The following is a 22,995-nucleotide window of genomic DNA, read 5'->3' as shown; positions in this document are numbered from 1 at the left end:
GTTTGAGAAGGATGGGTGTTAGCTCTTCTCTGAATGTTTGATAGAATTCACCTGTGAAGCCATCTGGTCCTGGACTTTTGTTTGTTGGAAGATTTTTAATCACAGTTTCAATTTCCTTACTTGTGATTGGTCTGCTCATATTTTCTGTTTCTTCCTGGTTCAGTCTTGGAAGGTTATATCTTTCTAAGAATTTTTCCATTTCTTCCAGGTTGTCCATTTTATTGCCATAGAGTTGATTGTAGTAGTCTCTTAGGATGCTTTGTATTTCTGCAGTGTCTGTTGTAACTTCTCCTTTTTCATTTCTAATATTATTGATTTGAGTCCTCTCCGTCTGTTTCTTGATGAGTTTGGCTAATAGTTTTTCAATTTTGTTTATCTTCTCAAAGAACCAGCTTTTAGTTTTATTGATCTTTGCTATTGTTTTCTTTGTTTCTATTTCATTTATTTATGCTCTGATCTTTATGATTTCTTTCCTTCTGCTAACTTTGGGTTTTGTTTGTTCTTTCTCTAGTTCCTTTAGGTGTAAGGTTAGATTGTTTATTTGAGATGTTGCTTGTTTCTTGAGGTAGGCTTGTATAGCTATAAACTTTCCTCTTAGAACTGCTTTTGCTCCATAGGTTTTGGGTTGTCGTGTTTTCATTGTCATTTGTTCCTAGGTATTTTTTGATTTCGTCTTTGATTTCTTCAGTGATCTCTTGGTTATTTAGTAACGTATTGTTTAGCCTCCATGTGTTCATCTTTTTTACATTTTTTTCCCTGTAATTCATTTCTAATCGTAGCATTGTGGTCAGAAAAGATGCTTGATATGATTTCAATTTTCTTAATTGAAAGCTTTCTTAAGGCTTGATTTGTGACCCAGGATGTGATCTATCCTGGAGAATGTTCCATGTGCACTTGAGAAGAAAGTGTAATCTGCTGCTTTTGGATGGAATGTCCTATAAATATCAATTAAATCTATCTGGTCTATTGTGTCATTTAAAGCTTGTGTTTCCTTATTTATTTTCATTTTGGATGATCTGTCCGTTGGTGTAAGTGAGGTGTTAAAGTCCCCCAGTATTATCGTGTTACTTTCGATTTCCTCTTTTATAGCTGTTAGCAGTTGCCTTATGTATTGAGGTGCTCCTATGTTGGGTGCATATATATTTATAATTGTTATATCTTCTTCTTGGATTGATCCCTTGATCATTATGTAGTGTCCTTCCTTGTCTCTTGTAACATTCTTTATTTTAAAGTCTATTTTATCTGATATGAGTATTACTACTCCAGCTTTCTTTTGATTTCCATTTGCATGGAATATCTTTTTCTATCCCCTCACTTTCAGTCTGTATGTGTCCCTAGGTCTGAAGTGGGTGTCTTGTAGACAGCATATAGGTGGGTCTTGTTTTTGTATCCATTCAGCAAGCCTGTGTCTTTTGGTTGGAGCATTTAATCCATTCACATTTAAGGTAATTATTGATATGTATGTTCCTATGACTATTTTCTTAATTGTTTTGGTTTTGTTTTTGTAGGTCCTTTTCTTCTCTTGTGTTTCCCACTTAGAGAAGTTCCTTTTGCATTTGTTGTAGAGCTGGTTTGGTGGTGCTGAATTCTCGTAGCTTTTGCTTGTCTGTAAAGCATTTGATTTCTCCATCGAATCTGAATGGGATCCTTGCCGGGTAGAATAATCTTGGTTGTAGGTTCTTTCCTTTCATCACTTTAAGTATATCATGCCACTGCCTTCTGGCTTGTAGAGTTTCTGCTGAGAAATCAGCTGTTAACCTTATGGGAGTTCCCTTGTATGTTATTTGTCGTTTTTCCCTTGCTGCTTTCAATAATTTTTCTTTGCCTGTACTTTTTGCCAATTTGATTACTATGTGTCTTGGTGTGTTTCTCCTTGGGTTTTTCCTGTATGGGACTCTCTGCGCTTCCTGGGTGGCTATTTCCTCTCCCATGTTAGGGAAGTTTTCGACTATAATCTCTTCAAATATTTTCTCGGGTCCTTTCTGTCTCTCTTTGCCTTTTGGGACCCCTATAATGCGAATGTTGTTGCGTTTAATGTTGTCCCAGAGGTCTCTTAGGCTGTCTTCATTTCTTTTCATTCTTTTTTCTTTATTCTGTTCCATGGCAGTGAATTCTACCATTCTGTCTTCCAGATCCTTTCTTCTGCCTCATTTATTCTGCTATTGATTCCTTCTAGTGTAGTTTTCATTTCAGTTATTGTATTGTTCATCTCTGTTTGTCTGTTCCTTAATTCTTCTAGGTCTTTGTTAATCATTTCTTGCATCTTTTCGATCTTTGCCTCCATTCTTTTTCTGAGGTCCTGGATCATCTTCACTATCATTATTCTGAATTCTTTTTCTGGAACGTTGCCTATCCCCACTTCATTTAGTTGTTTTTCTGGGGTTTTATCTTGTTCCTTCATCTGGTACATAGCCCTGTGCCTTTTCATCTTGTCTATCTTTCTGTGAATGTGGTTTTTGTTCCACAGGCTGCAGGATTGTAGTTCTTCTTGCTTCTGCTGTCTGCCCTCTGGTGGATGAGGCTATCTAAGAGGCTTGTGTAAGTTTTCTCGGCAGGCGGTTTCTTAACCATTGTGCCACCAGGGAAGTCCCTGATTTTTTTTTTTTTTTTTTAACATATTGGACTTTGTGGTTGAGTCGTGTACTATCTTTTTCTGTTTTCCACCCTTCTAAATATTATCCTCTTAAATATTATCCTTATTTTATGAGTATAGACACTATCATTCTGGGGTTATTAAGTCTTTATTAACTGTATAGTTTCTAGTTCCTACAAAATACTTTATTTTTTGCCTTTTTTACCTTATCTGTCATTTTAGTTTTACCTTGGCTTTCAGTTAAATCTGGGTTTTTTGCTCATGTGTGTATGTTGGGGACTGGTTGGATTTGGTGGATTTTATAATTGGGGCTGTTGATTGTGAGGTTCACTGTAAGGTGCCTGGGGTCGGCAGTGTATGTGGGGACCTTTGACAGTAGTGTGCTAAGGGCTTCTGCCTGAGGAGAACATTGTTAACACTATTTTGGGCTCCAAGTTTAGGGAGGCAGAGGGTTCTCCGCACCTATGTATTTGTGTTTTTCATGTGATCAGTGAGAGCACTGTGGCCCCCATGCTGGATAATGTTGATAGTTTGTGTAGTTACACATTAATTAACTTACTTGATTAAAATCTGCCATCTTGCTGGGTGCTTTATTTTTGTTCCTTTTTTTCTGCCTGCCTTTATATTAATTTCTCATTTTATGATTCCCTCTTATCACTATTGACTTCTTACTATAAAGCGTTTGTTTAGTGATTACCTTGAGTTTAAAATCACAGTCACTTTGAAATACTATTGCACCTCTTCATGAGCACCCAGTAACAGGTTGCTGAAGAAGACCCTGCAGGTGGGTATAAACTCCTGTTGTGGCTGTGATTCCCAGAGGTTCTATATTCTCCTAGTTTCCTCCACTCAGTATTTATCAGTTTGTTGGAATTTTTAGGTGAGTTCTTCTTACCTGCCTGTATGGCACTCTCTCCCTTTTTGGGGGAGGCATGCCTTTTCGTAGATTTAGGGCTACTTGGTAATCCTGTGACCTCAGCTCTGATGTTTTGAGAAAAAGTTCTGCTTTTGTAGTTTGTCTGCTTTTTTCTTTTGTTCTGAAATGAGCATCATTTTTGTCAGCTTTCCATATCCTAGGCAGAAGTAGAAATCGTCATCCATGTTCTTAAGAAATGCATTCAGAATTTAATTTGTCATTAAGCATGCTTTTTTTTTTTTTTTGTGCTAACTGTAGAAGCCAGGTTTAATGCAAAAAAGTTACCAAAAACCCCGTAAACAGTTGTAATATTAATCTATACAGTGAATAACAGCTTTGGACTATTTCTGCCAAGATGGCTTAGTATCTGTTTCTAGTATATATTTCATAAGTACCTGATCCATCATTTTCCTTGTTTCCTGTTGGCTGTGTCGATTGGAATCCTGAAGACTTCATGCAATTTGTAAGCTGTTGCCATCTTGGCTGGTACATCACGTGAGTGGCAGGAGCACAGCATCAAATAATTCTTATCCCTGAGATACAAAGGAAGTAGCTGTTCCTGTGGGTTCCTCTTAGTATGCACTTTGTGAGCGCTTTTAAGGCTGTCCATGAATGTGTTCAATATCTTGCATCTGGAAAGAGGCAGGAAAAGGGTTATTGCTGGTCATCTTTGGGATTTAACCGTGTGTTAGGAGAGAACTCTTTTTTTACTGTAGGTTGGTCTCACTTGCATACTACCAGATGAGCCTGTGCAGACGTTGAAAGTAGAATGCAGAGGTTTACCAAAACTTAATTTATTTGAATGTAACTACTGCTGATAATACTATATTAAAGATGAAAATGTTTAATAAATGTCATGTTATGTAGTATATCAGTATAGAAAGTTTAAGCTGAGACTGTTCTGATTAATTTGGGACTCTGGGTATACTTGATGGTTATATTTTCTTGTACATTAACTTCATAAATCATTAAAATTTGGCATTTTGTAATCTCCAGTACAATAAAGATTGGCAGAGCATGCTAAATGTCATATTCATATTTGTTGCCTTCCTGCAGTCTGTCTTATATGGATGTGCTCTTTGTAAAATGCAAATCCAGCAGATGTCTGCAACGTCTGTATCTTTGTTTGGCACTTTTAGCCTGAAGGGTATCCCTATGCTTGAGTTTTATTCAGTCTTTGGAATGAGATCAGAGACCATTTCCTCTGATGGGCCTTCCCTGATACCCTCATATAGAATTAAGTACTTTATCTCCTGGTCTACTTATAAATATTCCTCTAATGCTCTATATCACATTCTGTTATAAAATATTTGTTATAGATCAACCTCCCCTTCTAGACTTGAGTTCCTTGGGGACACAAAACATGTTTCATTTATCTTTATATTCTGGTCCTTAATACAAACCTTGGACTTGATAGGTACTTAGTGACTGTTATTCAGCTGAATTATATTGTGTTGGTCATTTTGATGGTTCTGCTTAAAATGCTAAAAAATGTTACTTATATTTTACTAAAATCTAATGGACATTTACATTTTTTCTCATAATGAAAGACTGAAATATTTCCATGTTCAGAATCAAAATATATCCTCTAAAAAGGATATATTGATATTTAAAATACCAATTAATAAGAAAGCGGTATAAATATGAGATTAGGGGTTTGGAGTTTTATGGATACCTATATTTGTTAAATCAAGTCTGATACGGTAATCCTCAGTCGTACCTTGAGGCATTTCACAAATGTGTTTGGAAATGTAGTTTTTGAGCACAGGAAATAAAGTATTATATTTATCTGACACCTGAAACTATTCAGGAAGTTAAAAACTCTTATGATTGCAACATTCCTGTTTTCTATTTGTTTCATTTGGCTTTTAGGGCATGGGGAAGATTAATCTACCTGATTAATCAGTAGCTAATTAAAGAGTTTGCGAATTTTCTAGGCTCTTTTCTATGTACAGTTGATTATGAAATTAAAAGATTAGTTTATTTAAAATTATATTTCAACTTGTTAATTCTTTTTTCTTCCTACACAGTGTAGTGACTATGACTTGGAATTTGGAACTGAGTGTTTGCATTTGGCTCTAAAATACTGTCACATCAAAGCCAAACTTATAGAAGGATCTCCTGACCTCTGGAAGGTAAGGGAGTTGGTACTTTGCTCTGTGTTGGTGTGTCATTCCTAAAGACGTATTGTCTACAATTACAGACAATTTCCAGGTGCTTTAGAAGATAGAGAAGTATAAAAATATTTGGTTTCATATTGAAACAGTATTTCCAGGAATAAAGGTGTGTGTGTATATGCATACATAAAAGGCATTGAGTCTCACTAGGTTTTCTGAACCATCAAATATGGTATCATTTCTATTGCTCGGTTGCAAGAAAATTCACGCTGGGTTAATTTATTCAAACAAATTCCAGTTTAGCCAATAAGACTGTTTTATTCACAATTTTTGTGTGTGTTCTTTACATATAATCTTTTACTCTGTAGCCTTACCTTCAACTGGATTGAGGGTGCAACTCTGCTTCCCAAAATAACAACATTTCCTCACAAGCCTTGGGGTGGTCGCTCCAATGTAACTGGGTTGAAACACATATCTGCCAGTTTTGACCCAGTGGGGTTGGTGGCTAGAACCACTCACCTCCTCCTAAGAGGAATTGTGCTCTTTCCTGTGGTAAGGTTTGACTGCCTTTATGGCAAAATTCTTTCTTTAGGAGGAATGAAGTGGCTGTTGCACTATCATAGTTCAGCTTCCTGTTGTGGGAGGAGTGCTTTACAGCGTGACTCTCCTGTGTTTGATTGGGTAGAAATATGTTGAATTGAACGGTGTATTCTGAAATAGAATTGTAGGGTCATATCACAGTTTTGAATAAGTATTGCTGCTTTTGAAATGTTGGATGAAATCTTTATAAAGCATCCATCTAAATCTGGTTAGTAAACTTTCATCCTAATTCTGAGAATATTTGAATCTAAAAGCATATTTCCTCATTGACATAAAAACAAAACAAAAAGCCCTATGTGTTGATTAGGTATTTTGTAAGTCACCTGGTGGGCCTTGCTGCATGCTAAGATTTTCTCATACATACTTAAATTGTTCTAAGATTACAAAATATTGACATGCCTGAATTATTGCCTGGTGGGGTAAATTAATGCAGTCTTATTGCTCTTTTAAGAGTATCCGAATATCATCAACCCAGAAGGCAAACATTTTATTCATTTTGTTTATCCTTTTCTATATATGGCTCAGATGGTGATATACATATCAATTGGGAGGATTTTGGTAGTAACCAATTAGGTATTTTGTTAAAGATCCTGACCCATGTCACCATAGACCTGCTAGACTTAATTTGCAGGCTATGTTGAAAAAAAAAAAAAAGTAAAAACTCAAGATATTTTATTGCTACTAACATGTCAACACTCTCTGGCCTCATTGCTGATGTTTTAGGCTGTGTGTGTATCTACTTCTTGTGGGTATTCTGAGCCTTCTTTAAACTTGTAAAGTACCCTCAGGTCTGCAGGTGAAAGGAAAGCAGCACACTGCTCTTCTTTGAATTTTACACTCTGTCTTCACAAATGTATTTCAGTATTTTTGAGTGAAATCTCAAATTGCACTGCTTCCACCAGCAATACAGTATCACAGTTTTAGTCCGTACATCTTGGCGCTCTGCTTCCCTTTTATGTGCTACAAATGTCAGTGCACTGAGCTGTGGTTGGCCTTTCCAAGTGCTTCTACTCATTCTCCTGCTGAGTCATTTCATAATGCTGCTGTGGGTTGAATTGTGTCCCCCCACAGAAGATATGTTCAAGTCCTAGCCCCTGGCACTTGTGAATGTGACCTTATTTGAAAAGAGTGTTTGCAGATATAATCAAGTTAAGATGAAGTCAGATTGGTAAAGAAGAGGCCCTAAATTGGATCTGTAAGAATAGGAGAAAAGATTCACATACAGATAGGTGGAGAATGCCAATGACAATAGAGATAGAAATTGGAGTGATGCGTCGACAAGCAAAGGAAAGTGAGGGATCGCTGGCAACCCCAGGAAACTAGGAAGAGATGGGGAAGGATTCTTCTCTAAAGCCTTCGGAGTGGGCAGTGGCCCTGCTGATACTTGGATTTCACACTTCTAGCCTCCAGTACTGTGAGAGGATATGTTCCTCTTTTAAGCCGTCCAGTTTGTGGTACATTGTTATGTCAGCCCTAGGAAACTAATACACATGCCAAAGGGTGATATCCTGCGAGGCCCAGAGGGGTCATTTTCATAGTATCACTTTCCGAACTGGGCCGGAGTGGGGAAGCCCTGCTCTTAGAATGTTTGAATAATGATGTGCCTTACCAGGATCTTGGATTCTAAAAGGGCATATAATGCAGTGAATTGGGCAAAAAGTCTTTCAAATTGCAGTTTTGAGGTCTTTTTAAGGTGTCAAATTTCTTCTGTGATTGAGGGGAAGTTATTTTGAGTGCAAATGATGTAGTTGTTTCAGGTTCCCTATTTCCCGCTTCTGCCTCCTGTCTCATCATCCTCTACCTTTAAAAAATATTTTTGATATTTACTGGCTGTTCATTTAGCCCTATTTAGCTTTTTGATGATACTATATGAGTTGTCTTTAGTATAAGCTTTTAACTTAATTGTATGGCTTTATTTTGCATGGATAAAGAGTATTACCATTTCTGTTTAAACCAAAGCAATGGAATCTACACATTGAAATAAGTGTTCTAATTCAATACTAATTCCAACAATGCTACAACATTTTACAACTCAGAGTTGAAAGAAGATTTAGTACAATTATGCTAAAACTGGCATAGAACTTGGGTGGCAGGCCAAATACCTGGAACATGATTCAGAAATCTGACACAGTGAAGAGTGCACAGTGAAGAGAGTGCATATTTCAAGAGAATTTTCATTACCACAAAGCAATAAGGCAAAGGAGGATTCTGAAATACAGAGCCAGGGCACCTTCCCCTACCCCTCAGAAAGTGAGGGAGTTCACCCCTGGTGCTGGGAAGAATGACTAGAAATTTCTCATGACCACATGTAGGACCGTTATTTCATCTGCTGCCAGAAATCCCAGGAGGACTATTATTTTGTATTTTACATACTTTTATTAAAAAATAGAAGTAAATGCAAAAAGTCAGCATTCACAGTTGAGGCCAACCTTCCTGCTGTAGCTCCTCTGGGTTTAGAGGAAACATCAGTTTTTTCAGATCACCATGCAGGGTAGAGGACATCCTTGTGAATAAGCAAACCCCCCTTCTTCTCCCTCCTTTCCCCTCCCTAAGAGCGACCAACCATAGAAGAATACAGGACTGACTCCTGAGAATAGGGGTTGGCTCTTAAGCTCTGCCTGAGTGGTTGTGCCTCGCCAGCCCTTCCTGAACATACTCTTATTTTAGTGAAATTTCATCTAGTCTACATAAGAGGAGACTACATTTAGTCTCCATTCCTTTAATTTATAGTTGTACCATATTTTTGTCCCAATATAAAGAGTTGGTCACTAACTATACTACACAGACCTAATTGAACAGACTTCTTGTTTCTAAATGTTAAAACTGTCTTCAAGGCATAAAAGATTCATAATAAGTTATTGAAGAAATTTAACTGTATTCCATTGTCTGAAAATGCTTCTTTAGAAGACGTTGAAGTATCACCATAACATTATTGGAATGACTGACTTTTGAGGATTTCTTTTGATGGGAATTACTTTTTTTAGATTCAAGTGTTCTAGCATCTTTGTTAAAAACAAAAGAAAATAGTCTCACTTCTTGCTTTTTAACCTCAAAAATACAATGTGGTGAATTTGTGTCTTTTTAGAGGTTTTCATCTAGTTATCCAGTCTAGAGGAAAGAACATTTTCTAGATAGACATAATTGATGAACTGGAAATCAATATAATATCCCCATCCAAATCTAAATTTGTATCTGTCTTCGAAATTTAAGATTTTCTGGCTTTATTCTAAGTATTGGAGTACATACTCTGTTTCTTATGAGGTGAAAGATGGAAGAACATTAAGTGTAGTCTGATTTATGTAAGGTGGTGGCCAACTGGACTTGGCTCTGAGAAGTCTCTTTAATTTACCATATTGTCAACACAGAGCAAGACAAAGCAGGTACAACAGTGTCCTGTGGAACTCACCTTGAGGTAGCTGAGAGTGCTCTGACCTAGGAGTTAAAGGCAACTATCTCTGTGGCTCTCAGTTGCAGGTTTCTCTTCCACTGAATATAAATATTTTTAAAGCTAAATACTAAGATGCAATACTGCACAGAAGCACAGTGAAACAAAACAGGCAAAAATTGAGCTAAACTAGGTGAGTAGCAGATGTGGGGCTCTGCGTGTCAGCTGCACAGAGCTTCCACACTGGTCTTCCGGTGGCCCCTGAGCTCTAAGGAGCACAGCGTGAAAACCAGTGAATCAGAGGATTGAGGCTCTTCTATCACTAGGGCTGATTTTTTTTTTTTTTTTTTTTTTAAGTAACTGTTTTCCATACTGAGGTATTCTGCAAGGTCAAAGAAAACCTGCAGATCATGCTTACAGAAGAAAATCAATCTCAAAACTGATTATTAAACTTTTCATAAAATTAAAAACAAGGAAAGGACAATCCATATTACTGTAAAAGCTTGATAGAAAAAGCGTCATCAATTCAGAATTAAAACACTTTCAGTACTCTTCCCTTTGAAATATGGCAGCTGTTTTATTTAGAAAAACAGAAGGCTGTTTTTCAGCACAGTACTTGATAAGTTTGTCAGAAATATTTTGTAGTTTATTTTCCTTAAATCAGTGTTTGTTGAGAAGTACAGTTGAGGTTTTCAGTAAGGCTTTATGTAGAAAATATTAATAAACATTAAAAACTTTAATCTGTGTATAGTACATATCCACCGCCAACAAGAAAATGTAGACAAAAAGATGAATTTTAGGGGAATTCCCTGGCGATCTAGTGGTTAGGACTCCGCGCTTTCACTGCAGAGGGCACAGTTCAAATTTTGACGTCTTTCTTGTTTATACAATTACTTATTTAATATTAGTGTAGAAAGAACCTTTAGGTAATAATTCATGTATTTTATTCATAAGACTGATTCCAATGCAAAAATGTTGTCTTGCAAATATGCTAGAAAAATCATTTTAGTATTTGAGACCAAGTTTTTTTCATTTAAAAAACCCATTGTTAAGATAGATTTATTTGGAAAAAAGAATAAAGTACTTTCACAATTATTCCGTTTAAATTTGGAATGTGGTTTTATCTCTCAAAGAAAGCAGGAAGGAATAAAAAAATCAGCTGTGGTAATTAGGCATCTTCCTGTTAATTTCTGATTTGAGTTTACCTTACATAGCGGACAGTTATAGGGGAAAAAAAGCCTTTTCTCATTTATAAATCTATTTATTTATTTATTTATTTATTGATGGCTGTGTTGGGTCTTCGTTTCTGCGCGAGGGCTTTCTCTAGTTGCGGCAAGCGGGGGCCACTCTTCATCGCGGTGCGCGGGCCTCTCACTATCGCGGCCTCTCTTGTTGCGGAGCACAGGCTCCAGACGCGCAGGCTCAGTAGTTGTGGCTCACGGGCCTAGTTGCTCCACGGCATGTGGGATCTTCCCAGACCAGGGCTCGAACCCGTGTCCCCTGCATTGGCAGGCAGATTCTCAACCACTGCGCCACCAGGGAAGCCCTTTTTCTCATTTAAATTGCAGATATTGAGTGATGATTTCAGATATCTAGTTAACTTTGGGTTTTTATGGAAACAAATGTGTTTTTTTAATATTTAAATATTTAATATTTAATATTAATATTTAATACCATGAGAGGTAGCTGTGTCCCCATTGCCTGGCCGAAGGCCGGGGGTTAGAAGGTGTTCAGAGGCATTTAAAAGAATAAGTGGATGTAACTGACATGACAGGAGGGCTCTACCACAGGTGCATGTGTGGGTTTGTGTTGTGGGAGCCCCGACTTTCCAGCCTCTTCTCTCGCCCGTGAAGCCCCCATGTGGCTCTGCTCTAGGCCTTGAGGATCTCTGCTTCCTGTCTGTCTTGAGCTCCGCAGCCTTGTCTTGTCTTTATTTGGTAGAATAAATATTTATTTATTTATGGCTGCGTTGGGTCTTCGTTGCTGTGCGTGGGCTTTTTCTCCAGTTGCCAAGAGCGGGAACTACTCTTCCTTGCGGAGCGCAGGCTTCTCATTGCAGTGGCTTCTCTTTTTGCGGAGCACAGGCTTCAGTAGTGTGGCTCGCGGACTTAGTTGCTCTGCGGCATGTGGGAACTTCCCGGACCAGGGCTCGAAACCGTATCCCCTGCATTGGCAGGCGGATTCCCACTGGCAGGCGGATTCCCAACCACTGCGCTACCAGGGAAGCCCGAAACAAATGTGTTTTACTCAATTCTTATAAGAGAAATTTATCCTCTAAAATGTTGTTTCTACAGGTTGAGTTTTGCTCACTGTTTTCGTTGCTCTCTTCCAGCCCTTAGAACAGGATGTACAACATGGTAGTTATTTGATAAATATTTATTGAATGAGTGAATGAGATCAATACATTCTTTAATTTGGTAAAATGCATAGTCTGAAGCTTTAAGTGTCTGTTTTCTATTTTTTTCCCCAGATAAGAGAACTGCATTTTGGATCAGTAACTATAGTACTAGTTTTGGTTCACATGTGCTTGTTTTAGACATAATTTAACAATGTCATATTTGATTTTAATAGATTGGTTGAGTGCTTGAGGAAATTTCCATCTGTCTTACAAGTTAGCTGCTACATTAGTTCTGGATTGTAAGGTATAGTTTTGGACCAGGGTTACCTGCCAGGATACAGGCATAGCAGGGAAACCTATTTTGGGTAGAAGTGCCCTGAGCCACTTAGCTGAACAAAGTTTCTGTACAAGTTTAGTTAGGATATAATCTGGAGGAAAATAGTCCAAATTATAGACATGGAAGGGTATTAATTAGTGAGTATTTCTCAAAGTGGGTTTTTAGACCATTTGCATCATAATCATCTGAACACGTGAATGATAAGCTCCTAAGACCATATAGTACTTATTAATATATTTGATTATTTACTATGTTCTTCAGTTCTGTGATGTAGGAAAAGGGATTCTGCAGTGCCATGCACTTGACATGTTCTGTACCTGAGCTCACTGGATGTAGTCTGGGAACTATCTGCTGTAGGACCATGCAGGGTATATTACAAGGAATAGGTTATTGCAAGGAGGCTGTATGTTCTTAAGCAAAGATCATGATTGTTCTTATATACATGGTGGTACCCTCCAGGCTCTTTCTGTCAGTTATGTATTAATAAAAATCTTAAAAAGGTGAACCTTATCTGGATGTATACAGATAAACTCAATTCAGAATGAAGACCCTCAATGTGAATTGGTCTTTCAGAATTATCTCATTTCAACTGAAAATGCAATTTGGTAATTTTTTTAATATATACTTTTCCTTTTTTCCTTCCAACATAAAACCTACTATTAAACAATAATTCTAATACTTTTATTTAAATGCTACCACATTTTATTTGATATAATACTTATATTAATAAGACTTTGGTAACCACTGCCACATAACGTCTCAATTTACTTAAAGATTTAAAAACAAATCTTCAACCATTTGTAGAAACAATATATATTTTTTCTGAATAAACTGATGTTGTTATAATTTAAAAATTGTCAGTATTATGTGTTTATAGTTTCTCCAAAATCAAGAATTTCCTTGGGGGCATAATTTTATTGCTTTCACATTCCTTCCTACTCTGTTAAGTCTAATGAAGTTTATCTGTCCTCTAGGTGACCTACAAACGAGATCTGTATGCAGCTGAATCGATTATTAAGGGTATGTTTGGCCTTATGACTGTCAGTTCCTATGTTTCAAAAATGTAAGCCAGTTGAGAATTTCTCATGACATTTTAAAGCCCAGAATTCTCAGAAGTATAAATGCTGTAGGCCACGGAGGTCTGTGAGTTGTTTTTTTGAAAAATAATTACACTTATTTTGTTTCCTGCTTTGAAATATCACTTATTATGATTTATATAACATTGGTTTTAGCTTTTATAAAGGAAATACTTTATTAATTTGAGAAACGTAGGTGACATTGACACTATTTGAAGTGAAAACTGATATTCTAATTTGTAAATATATTATATTTTGTTTTTATTTATTCAGAGGACTGTCTACCCCCTCCCAACACTGCCATATCAGTATATTAGACAGCATGTTTTGCATGAGAAAAAAAATTTTCTGAAATAGAGAAATTGGGCTTAATGATTTTTAATTCCTTTTAGTTCTGACAATGACTGCAATTTTGGTTTGTAATTTTAGGTATTATATATGTAATAACCCCTTTCTCATTCTTTTCATCTCTGACTCTAAGATCTCAGCTACACAGAAGTAGTTTATTTCATAATCAACAAATATTTATTACTGTGCTTGACACCGTGCTAGAAATGTAATGATGATGCACAAGGGACATTCATTCTGTACTTTTGCAGCCTCCACAGTTCAAATCAGTTTCTTAACCTTGGCACTATTGGCATCTTAGGCCAGGTAATTCTTTGTTCTGGGGACTGTTTTGACAGGCAACATCCTAAAAGTTGCCTGGCCTCTACTCACTAGATGCCAGAAGCACTCTTCCCTCCCTCCCCTCCCCTCCCCTCCCCTGCTGTGACCATCAAATGTCTCCTGACATCACCACTGTTGTATGTATACATGGTCCTAGCCAAAATCAGAGGGATCCACCCCCAGTGCCTAAGCAAGTGTGGTGCTTTACAATCTATTTGTAATTTACTCCTTCAAAAATATGTTAAGGACAGAACGATGTACTCAGATAGCGGCTGAGAAGTGACCTTGTAAATTCAGATGTTGACTGAAGTTGAAAGAAATACTGAATGGGAATTGTGAGGGCAACAGTTTTTATTTTATTTTATGGAAAGCCTATTTAACAATCAATTGGCTTCACATTCAGAAGACTGAAATCTTTTCTTTGTTCATAACATTCTGTATTTGTAGTTTATCCTCATGTTTTTTGTCCTTCAAGAATATTGTGTTTCAAACCATTAATGTACTTTAATTTGTGTATCTGTGTATGTAAACAGATCATCTATAGCTATAAATCAAAATGTTGACATATATTTATATATGAGCCAGGCTATGTATAAACATTACTCTGGAGAAGTTGCCTAAACCATGTTGTAGTTCGCTATATTCTCAGCACAAGGAAATATAAAACTCAGTCTGGTTTCTTTATAAACTCATATCTCTATGACCTACGTAAAATGGAAGTGAGCCATTTTGTGAAAAGTTGGTAAGTGGTTCAAGTGAGGATGCTACGTATCTCAATACTTTGCCTATGTATTATCAAGAGCAGGCTTCTTATCATGTAAAAGCCTACAGTTTTTTTTTTTTAACATTTTAATTAATTAATTAATTAATTAATTTATGGCTGTGTTGGGTCTTCGTTTCTGTGCGAGGGCTTTCTCTAGTTGCGGCGAGCGGGGGCCACTCTTCATCGCGGTGCACAGGCCTCTCACCATCGCGGCCTCTCTTGTTGCGGAGCACAGGCTCCAGACGCGCAGGCTCAGTAGTTGTGGCTCACGGGCCCAGTTTCTCTGTGGCATGTGGGATCTTCCCAGAACAGGGCTCGAACCCGTGTCCCCTGCATTGGCAGGCAGATTCTCAACCACTGCGCCACCAGGGAAGCCCCTAAAAGCCTACATTTTAAGTATAATTGCAGGGGACTTTAGTTTTGGAAATTGTTTGCAGAGAGAAATTGTTTTGTTTAGGTAACATGTTCTAGTATGCTCCTTGTCAAGTATTTAAAAAGTGTTCTACTTTTATTCTTAGGGAAAGTAACCGGTCTGGTTGTCAACAGCTGATTTAGAGAAGAGTCTCCTTACGTTCTTTCAGATTTGCATTTCTAATAACTTCCCAAGAGACTCTGATGTTGCTCATACCCTGTGAGGACCACTGCTGTGGTGCCTTTCTACTCTGTTTGGGTTTCTAGACCAGTAGTGTTGGGATTACCAGAGAACTTGAACACAGAATGTCTGGCCCTGACACATGAAGTCAGAATCTGCGGTTTAACAAAAACTCTGGCTCATTGGTTTGTACATTAATTTCCAGAAGCATTCTTCTAGGCTACTCTCCAGTCTTGAATAGTTGATTTTTTTTTCCTAAATAATATCTTTTATCGTATTTAGAGCTTCAAGTCTTTCCACGCTGTCAGTTTCAAATGTTTGTTGGCTCAACTGGGATTGCTACCTGCCTCCATGACTTGAACTAATACTGTCTCTGAGACCTCATAGTAGAAACAATTCTGGGCACAGGAAAAGGAAAACTCTTAGATTTTTAAAAATAAAATTCTAAAATAGAGTATGGTATATAGCAGGCTAACTATCTGAGCTATCTAGTCACCTGTTTGCGTTTTCCATGCAAATGTTCAAAGTATTTTTCTAGGCACTTGTATGACACAGCATTTACTGGGTACTTACTTTGTGCCAGGCATTGTTTAAAGCATTTTATATAGATTATCTCTTGCTTCTCCAAGAACTCAATGATGTAAGTAGTGTGGTTGTTTCTGTATTATAGGATATTCAAGGGTCCTAAGCAAATACTAATTTAAGAAGGATAGAAAATTAATTCTTAACTATAAATTTTTCTGCCTTAGTCAGTTTACCTCTTTATACAGCTGTTCTCCCTTTTTTCCTTAAGCAGAGATTGTTCAGATTCCCTTCTCTGAAATTCTTGGGCTACATGTGTTTAGGAATTTTGATTACTATGTATTTTCAGAAGCTACTGCTGTATGTCGTACATTATATCACATTACCAGTGGGATTTGGGACCTTACCACATAATGAAACTTACAGTACATGAATATTTATGCTCAGTATTTGGAATGACTATAAAGCCCCTAGCCAGTTCAAGTTTAGGACTCATTTTGCCATCAAATTTTTTTTTTAATGTCTTTATTGGAGTATAATTGCTTTACAATGGTGTGTTAGTTTCTGCTTTATAACAAAGTGAATCAGCTATACATATACATACTTCCCCATATCTCTTCCCTCTTGCGTCTCCCTCCCTCCCACCCTCCCTACCCCCCCTACCCCACCCCTCTAGGTGGTCACAAAGCACCGAGCTGATCTCCCTGTGCTATGCGTTTGCCATCAAATTTATATATGAAAACAATTTTTAAAACGTTTAAGAACTTTTTGGATTTCAGCATTGACTGTAGCTTGGTGTGACCCTCTTTTAGATTTGATTCAGTGAAGGTGGAAAGAATGTCTATTCTTTTTTCTCTCCTCTGACATTGAGTTGAACCAAATTTATTGGTATTTTTTCTTTAGAATGTAAGGAACATAAATTATGGGAATAGATGGCCTTTCCCTCCCACCTTACCTCTCTACCTGCTTCCAGCACATGCATATTGAGCTCCAGTGTATATATCTATCTTTTTTCTTTTTTAAAATAGAGATGATATAATATTTGAATGTATGCACTTTTGTCAAGGTTTAGAACCAGGACTTGGAGCATATGGCACTCATGCCAGGTACTTTATATGTTATTTCATTTGTTCTGTATAATGCTCTTAACATAGATATTACTGCTCCTAATTTTGCAAGTGGGAAAACTGAAACTTAGTGAGATTAAGTACTTTCCTCTAGGTCACATAGTAAGAACAGGATCCACAATTTAATCCCCTTCTCCCTTCACCTTAAGCCTGACTCTATTCTGGGATGTGGCCACTTTGTACTTCTGAGTCATGTCCCTACTCACATTGACCACTAAAGTGGATATTGGATTCAGTCTCTCTCTTTGGTGGGTACAGCAAATGGCTTGTAAAATCTAGCCTGCCCAGTTCAGGTTCTGTTGGGTTAAAACCGTGTCTTCAGCTGGGAAGAATGATCACACGATTGATGCTGAAGATGTTATCTCCTAGTGCTGTGCTAAGCACACAGTAGTATTCTAGAGAGTGTGGGAGTGTGGGAAAAGCAGATAATATTGAAACAGCAGATTTCTAGACAAGACTAGAGAAAGAATAAATATTAAAATTCGAAATCAGAATAATAGTTTCAAAATGATGGTTTGGGTACTGTTTCTTTCATTTTTAAATTCTGGTAGTTTAACATTCATCACTGAGCCATAACAGTTTTTCCTCTTCTAGAATGGAACTTTTTTTCTCTGTGATATGAGTGCTTAGTATTCTGTAAGTTGTCTTTCCTGTGCTGCTTTTTTTACTTAAATACCAATTATTGCTGGTCAACGTATTATATTCTGATGTAACTATTTTCTTGTTTACTAAGTGTTTTTCAAACTCTATAAAATATTTCTAGGATAAATGTCAAAACTTGTAAGAGCATTTCATATTCCCAGATTGACTTGTCACTGGAACAGCATGTATATTTTGGTCCTTCTTAATTTATGTTCAAGTCCATCTCTTTAGTAGGGGAATTTTGATGTAACTAACTTCAGGCAAGCTTTTGATGCTCAAATCCTCAAATTATGGTTTATAGCAAGTCTCAAAATCTGACTTTTATTTTATGTTGTTAGATAAGTTTTATTTTTAAGCTTAATTTATTTTACTGTCAGTATATTTATGTGGATTTCCATTTATAGTGAACTGTTCAATAATAGGAAACATGTATATAAGTAGTACTCTTAGATTTCTTTTACAGTCTTTCACACACACAACTTTCAAAAATGTACAGTGAATCACAAATTTACTCTTATGTAAAACAAAGCATTTTTAATACTCCTTTTTCTGAGGTAGAGAATTGGATTCATTCATTGTTCTTTAATGTTTAACTCTTTTAGGCTTCTGTGCGTGAAATTTAAAACATAAACTTTTCTAGGGAGTAGTGTGGTTAATTGGTGCAGCAAGACTCTGGCTTGACTGACAGGTTTGTGAAGAGCCACTTAACAAAGAGGTACTGTACTTTTGTCACACAAGCTGGTTGAGCCCACCCAAGCCTGCTCTGCATGCTCAGACCTATGCAAACTATTAAAATGGTTACAGCAGTAACATACTTTATCTAGATTTACATGTACCATGCAAACAGTCCCAAACCCACACTTGATTTACTATGCTGACCATATCATGGCAAAAGGATCAATACTGTGTGCTAAAATTTTCTAAGATGGAAAGCCCCTAAGGGATTTCTAAATAAAACATTGCATTTATTTTCTACCATCATCTTTGATCACATATTTTAATATTTAAAATTTTCTGACTGGAGTGTTTTAAAAATAATTGTATTTTGTTCTCTCCTGGTTATGATTGTACAAACCCAAGTAAGCTAGTACTGTAAAAAAGCCTCATGGTGGTTTATATAAAAATGGAAAAAATAGGTAACATTGATAATCATTTCATTTTTAACTGGCTTTAGTTAATATTACTTAAAATAGTTAATGTTCATATAAAAATTCATGTCTTTCCCCAGTCATTATGTAATGTTTTCCATTTGCTAAGAACTTTATTTTAAAGGAAATTGATTTCTCGGAAATACAGTATCGCCTATTGGTTCACAACTTTAGACTTTATTCTGAAAATAGATTTTTATTTTCAACATCATTGATACAGGTGATATCTTTCAGTGTCAAGTATTTATGCACAGTCAAGCTATAAATCCCCATATGCCTGCTTTTTTATGTTTCATACAATTTTTTAAAGGAATTAAATCAGTAGGCAAGCAATTGAATTCTTTTCTGCTTATACATTGAAAATAGCTGAATATACTTTTAAGTTGTCTCTGACTGAAAGGAATAAAATCAAATCACATGTGGATAAAACTGATTCAGTTTTCTTGAGATTTAGGAAGATTCATGGTGTTATAGTGTGTATTTTACGCATATGGAGAAACGAATACCTTTGTTTTTTAGTGATCCTTTAATATCTTCACTTAAAATCATGGCATTTTAAGTGCATAGCCTTTTCAAATCTTCTCAAATTGAAAAGATGAGAAACTTTAAATCAGTTTTCTACATCTGTGGTATGTCCTCATCAGATTTTTCTTGCTAAATATCCAGTGATGATGCCATTTTATTATTAACCGTGCTTTTTGGATAATGCAAAGCTAAGATTTACATGGAAACTGTAATTTTTGATGTGTCTGGCTATTGATGATGATACTTCATTTTCCAAATTTTCACATTAATACCATAACTTGTTTGTAAATACTACACTTTTTGTTCTTCACTCTCTTGAATAGTACTGCCATTGTAGCTTACGTGACTCGTATCGACATTTGCGTCAAGCTTTAATTAGTGAGAACAGGAAGGCTGCAATATGATTTAATAGCAATTTGTTTTCCTTGGACTCTTACTGGAAAAAAAAATGTAAATTAGGAAGTTAAATATTCGGGTCAAGATTAGAGAAAGTGGAGTTCACTTTTTTGTTTAACTTTATAATTTCCTTAATTTGTCATTAGTGAAATGCTAATTCAAGCATAAGCAAGTAAATCTGTCATGTTCAAAAACTTCTAAGGTCACCGTGAGGTATTAAGTAACTAGCTAAATAAGACTTAATAACAGACAAAAGCCAGCCAGTTCGGCTTAACTCTGATGTAGTTAGGAAAAAAACAACAAAAATGCAAACATGACACTTGTGCTTTAAGTAATAATACAATACATTTTATAAATATCCTGATGAGTCACTAGCCTTAGAAAATTGCATTTCCTTCAAATTTATTTCTCTTAACTAAGAAAGAATATATACTTTGAAAAGAAAAAAAAAGTTTTGCATCGTTTTCTTGGAAAACAGTAATATCCTTACACGTAAAAACACGTGCAGGAGACAAGATGTCACATGTCTGCTTATTTTCAGTTGCAAGGTAGGAAACTTCATTTGGTATTCAGTGACTCATTTAAAAATGTGGTTAAGATCTGATATAAAACATCTTAAAAAAAAATCTGCCTTCCTGATGTCCTCCAGGTAAAACATGTACAGTTGAGAAGAAAGCCAACTTACAGACCACTTTGACCTTTTAATGTGGGTCTGTATTTCTTTCTCAAATCTCTAGTTACTACCCCTGTTGTCCACTTGTCCTGTAGTCATGGCTTGTTGACTGCTTTTCTTTGCTTGACGGCCTGCTGCCCTTACTGTTCTAAGAGCTTCCTTTAGATCGGTGTTCAGAGAAACCTTAGGCATCTTACTACAGATGAAACTGAGATGGGGATTTCAGTGCTCAACAGTGGTGATTCTGTTTGACTCCTTTAAAATTGTTCATGTGAGACAGAAAATAGACTCTAAGATTGGCTTTTGATTCAATGAACTGAACAGGAGAATAGAAGATGACTGCCCCCACTTTGAATGGATTAGGACTTGACATCTTTTGGAAATGACTATTTCTGGATTTGATATAGTTGTTTCTTACTTACCTATGAACACAAAAATTTTGGCTCAAGAGGTCAATATAGTGGATGAGGCCTGATGGAATTCATCGTGTCAGATGTTTCTAAGAAAATGGAAAACTGACTTTTGGATTTTTTGCCTACTTGCTTCTAGAACTAATCTAGTATTTAGGTTTACTTCTCTCTTCACCACTGTGTTTGAAAATTTTTTTGTAAAATACAAACACCATCCTGAGCACTCATGTGTCCCTATTCATGATTAATTGATGGAAGGATGTGTCTAGGTATTTCTTGCTCCTTGTTAATGTGTCAGTGGGTTTATCACACGGTAAAGAGGAAGCTGTGCATATTAGAGATTTTACGTATTACTGTTTTGTGAAATTAAATGAAGATTCCAAATTGCATCTGTTTTCTAACCCTTCAAGTAAGACCGGATATTTTATGTATACCAAGAGTTCTAACATTCAAGGACAATTAGAGGAATTTCTAAAAGATGAGTATATTATAAATTAGATTTTGACCTCATTTGTTAACTTTGAGATTATACATTATGCCTCCTATATAGGACTTTAGTTAGAATAACACTGGAATTAAACACTTAGGAAAACACATTATGTATGAATATATTCTGTTAAACTGTATATCCTAACCAAAGGTGGCTAAGTTCTAGGTTGCGAAGCACGTTAAACTGGGGGAATGAGAGCTCTGAAGGAATTCCATTGTACTTACAACTAGATTGAAACTTGGGAGAATTTCAAAAGAGTTTGGCAGATGAAACTGTGATACATTGAAAACTTGGGCATTCTGGATATCTATGCTAGGAGTGCTTTGATGCACCTCCGGGGTAGATGGTTGGAATTGTGTTAATGTTCTTCTCTGCTACTGTCAACTCCTGGGAGAGCAGAGAGATCAGCAGAGGCAGAGGAGCGTCCTCTGTTGGAAGGACCTCCATGTCTTTTCTCCTTCTTCCACTTGGAGTTAATAGTATGTAGCTGTAGCATTGAAGGGTCCTGCGCAAGAGGACAGCTGACCTTCTGAGTTGTTGTCTCTATTTTATATCCTTATGGGCTTCAGTTAATGCTTAATTGGTTTTGGTATTGAGAGTGTTGTCTTCTCTAGTATATTGTGACCTAGTGAACCAGCTGAGACTTTTATGTTGCTTTCTAAGTCTCTAAGCATCTGATTTAGGGTTCTGTTGAAGAGTATTCTTAACTCTTGCCTGATTAAGTATGCAAATGAGAGACAGTGTGACTTTGCTTTTGAAGTTTAAAGGTTTAGATGGTCTCTGCTCTTTTGGCATGAGGCGGACAGCATTGTTAGATAAGCAGCTGTCAACCACAACGTGGTCTTGTTATGTGACTAGGGAGTCATGGGAGGCATGTAACCAGGTACTTCATTTCTACCACGTTTCATTGACTCTAAGGTGCCACTGCTTGTAAGAAGCAATATTATTTTTATACCATTGAGAAAAGAAAAATGCTGCCAATTAAACTACACTGTAATGTTTTATTTTCACTTAGAAACTTACAGACATATTTATTAAATGAGCTCTTTTATGTTTATTTAGGCATATATTTTTATCACACTTGTTCATATGTAAAAAGACACAGGCAGAGTTCTGGTTCTGGGTAAGATGGAGCAAGCTCACTCCACTCTGTTTCTCCTAGCGAATGAATCTATATGGACAGAATACATAGAACAGCTGTTTGAGGCTTCAAAGTAAATAGTACAGGTGGATTAATGAGTAAGACCCAAATTTGAAGTACTACCTAACTGGCAGTGAATTATGTCAGGCTCTGTTATGTCCTGACCTGGATCCAATGCAGCCCTGGGTCCAATGTCCAGAAGTGGGCATTGGAGTTGACAGACCTCCAAGAAAAGCCCCTTAATTCTGATCAGAGAAGCAGGAAAGGAATTTCCTAATGTTCAGAAAGTGAAGATATCTCCCCTTTTTTCTTTTCTGTGACTCAGTGCTTTAATTCCCAAGCAATCATGTGGCAATAGTGGTATTGACAATGGCATCAGTGGGGGCCCAGAGAAGCCTAAAATTCTGAGAGAAGTGAACATTCCTCTTCAGTCAGAGTTGCTATGATTCTAAGAGGTGGGATGACCACTGTTGCTGTTCTTAATTTCTCCTGTTGCTTAGCTTTGGACACAGGTGCAGTCATGGGAAATGTGTGC

At 36.7% G+C, this 22,995-nt stretch overlaps 1 protein-coding gene across 4 annotated transcripts in view; it reads left to right on the top strand.

The window, feature by feature from the left end:
• The window catches only part of CRPPA (CDP-L-ribitol pyrophosphorylase A), a 391,837-nt gene that overhangs the window by 103,739 nt on the left and 265,103 nt on the right, over window positions 1-22,995 (top strand). For all 4 annotated transcript variants that reach the window (XM_036863587.1, XM_036863588.1, XM_036863589.1 and 1 more), the window contains exons 4-5: window positions 5,540-5,644; window positions 13,261-13,306. In XM_036863587.1, coding sequence (XP_036719482.1) covers window positions 5,540-5,644; window positions 13,261-13,306 — 151 coding nt within the window. The remainder of the gene's footprint in view (window positions 1-5,539; window positions 5,645-13,260; window positions 13,307-22,995) is intronic.

Source organism: Balaenoptera musculus, chromosome 9, assembly GCF_009873245.2.
Source record: "Balaenoptera musculus isolate JJ_BM4_2016_0621 chromosome 9, mBalMus1.pri.v3, whole genome shotgun sequence".
Lineage (NCBI taxonomy): Eukaryota > Metazoa > Chordata > Mammalia > Artiodactyla > Balaenopteridae > Balaenoptera > Balaenoptera musculus.
The sequence above is the reverse complement of the archived record's forward strand: the minus strand, read 5'-3'. Positions and strand labels throughout refer to the sequence as shown.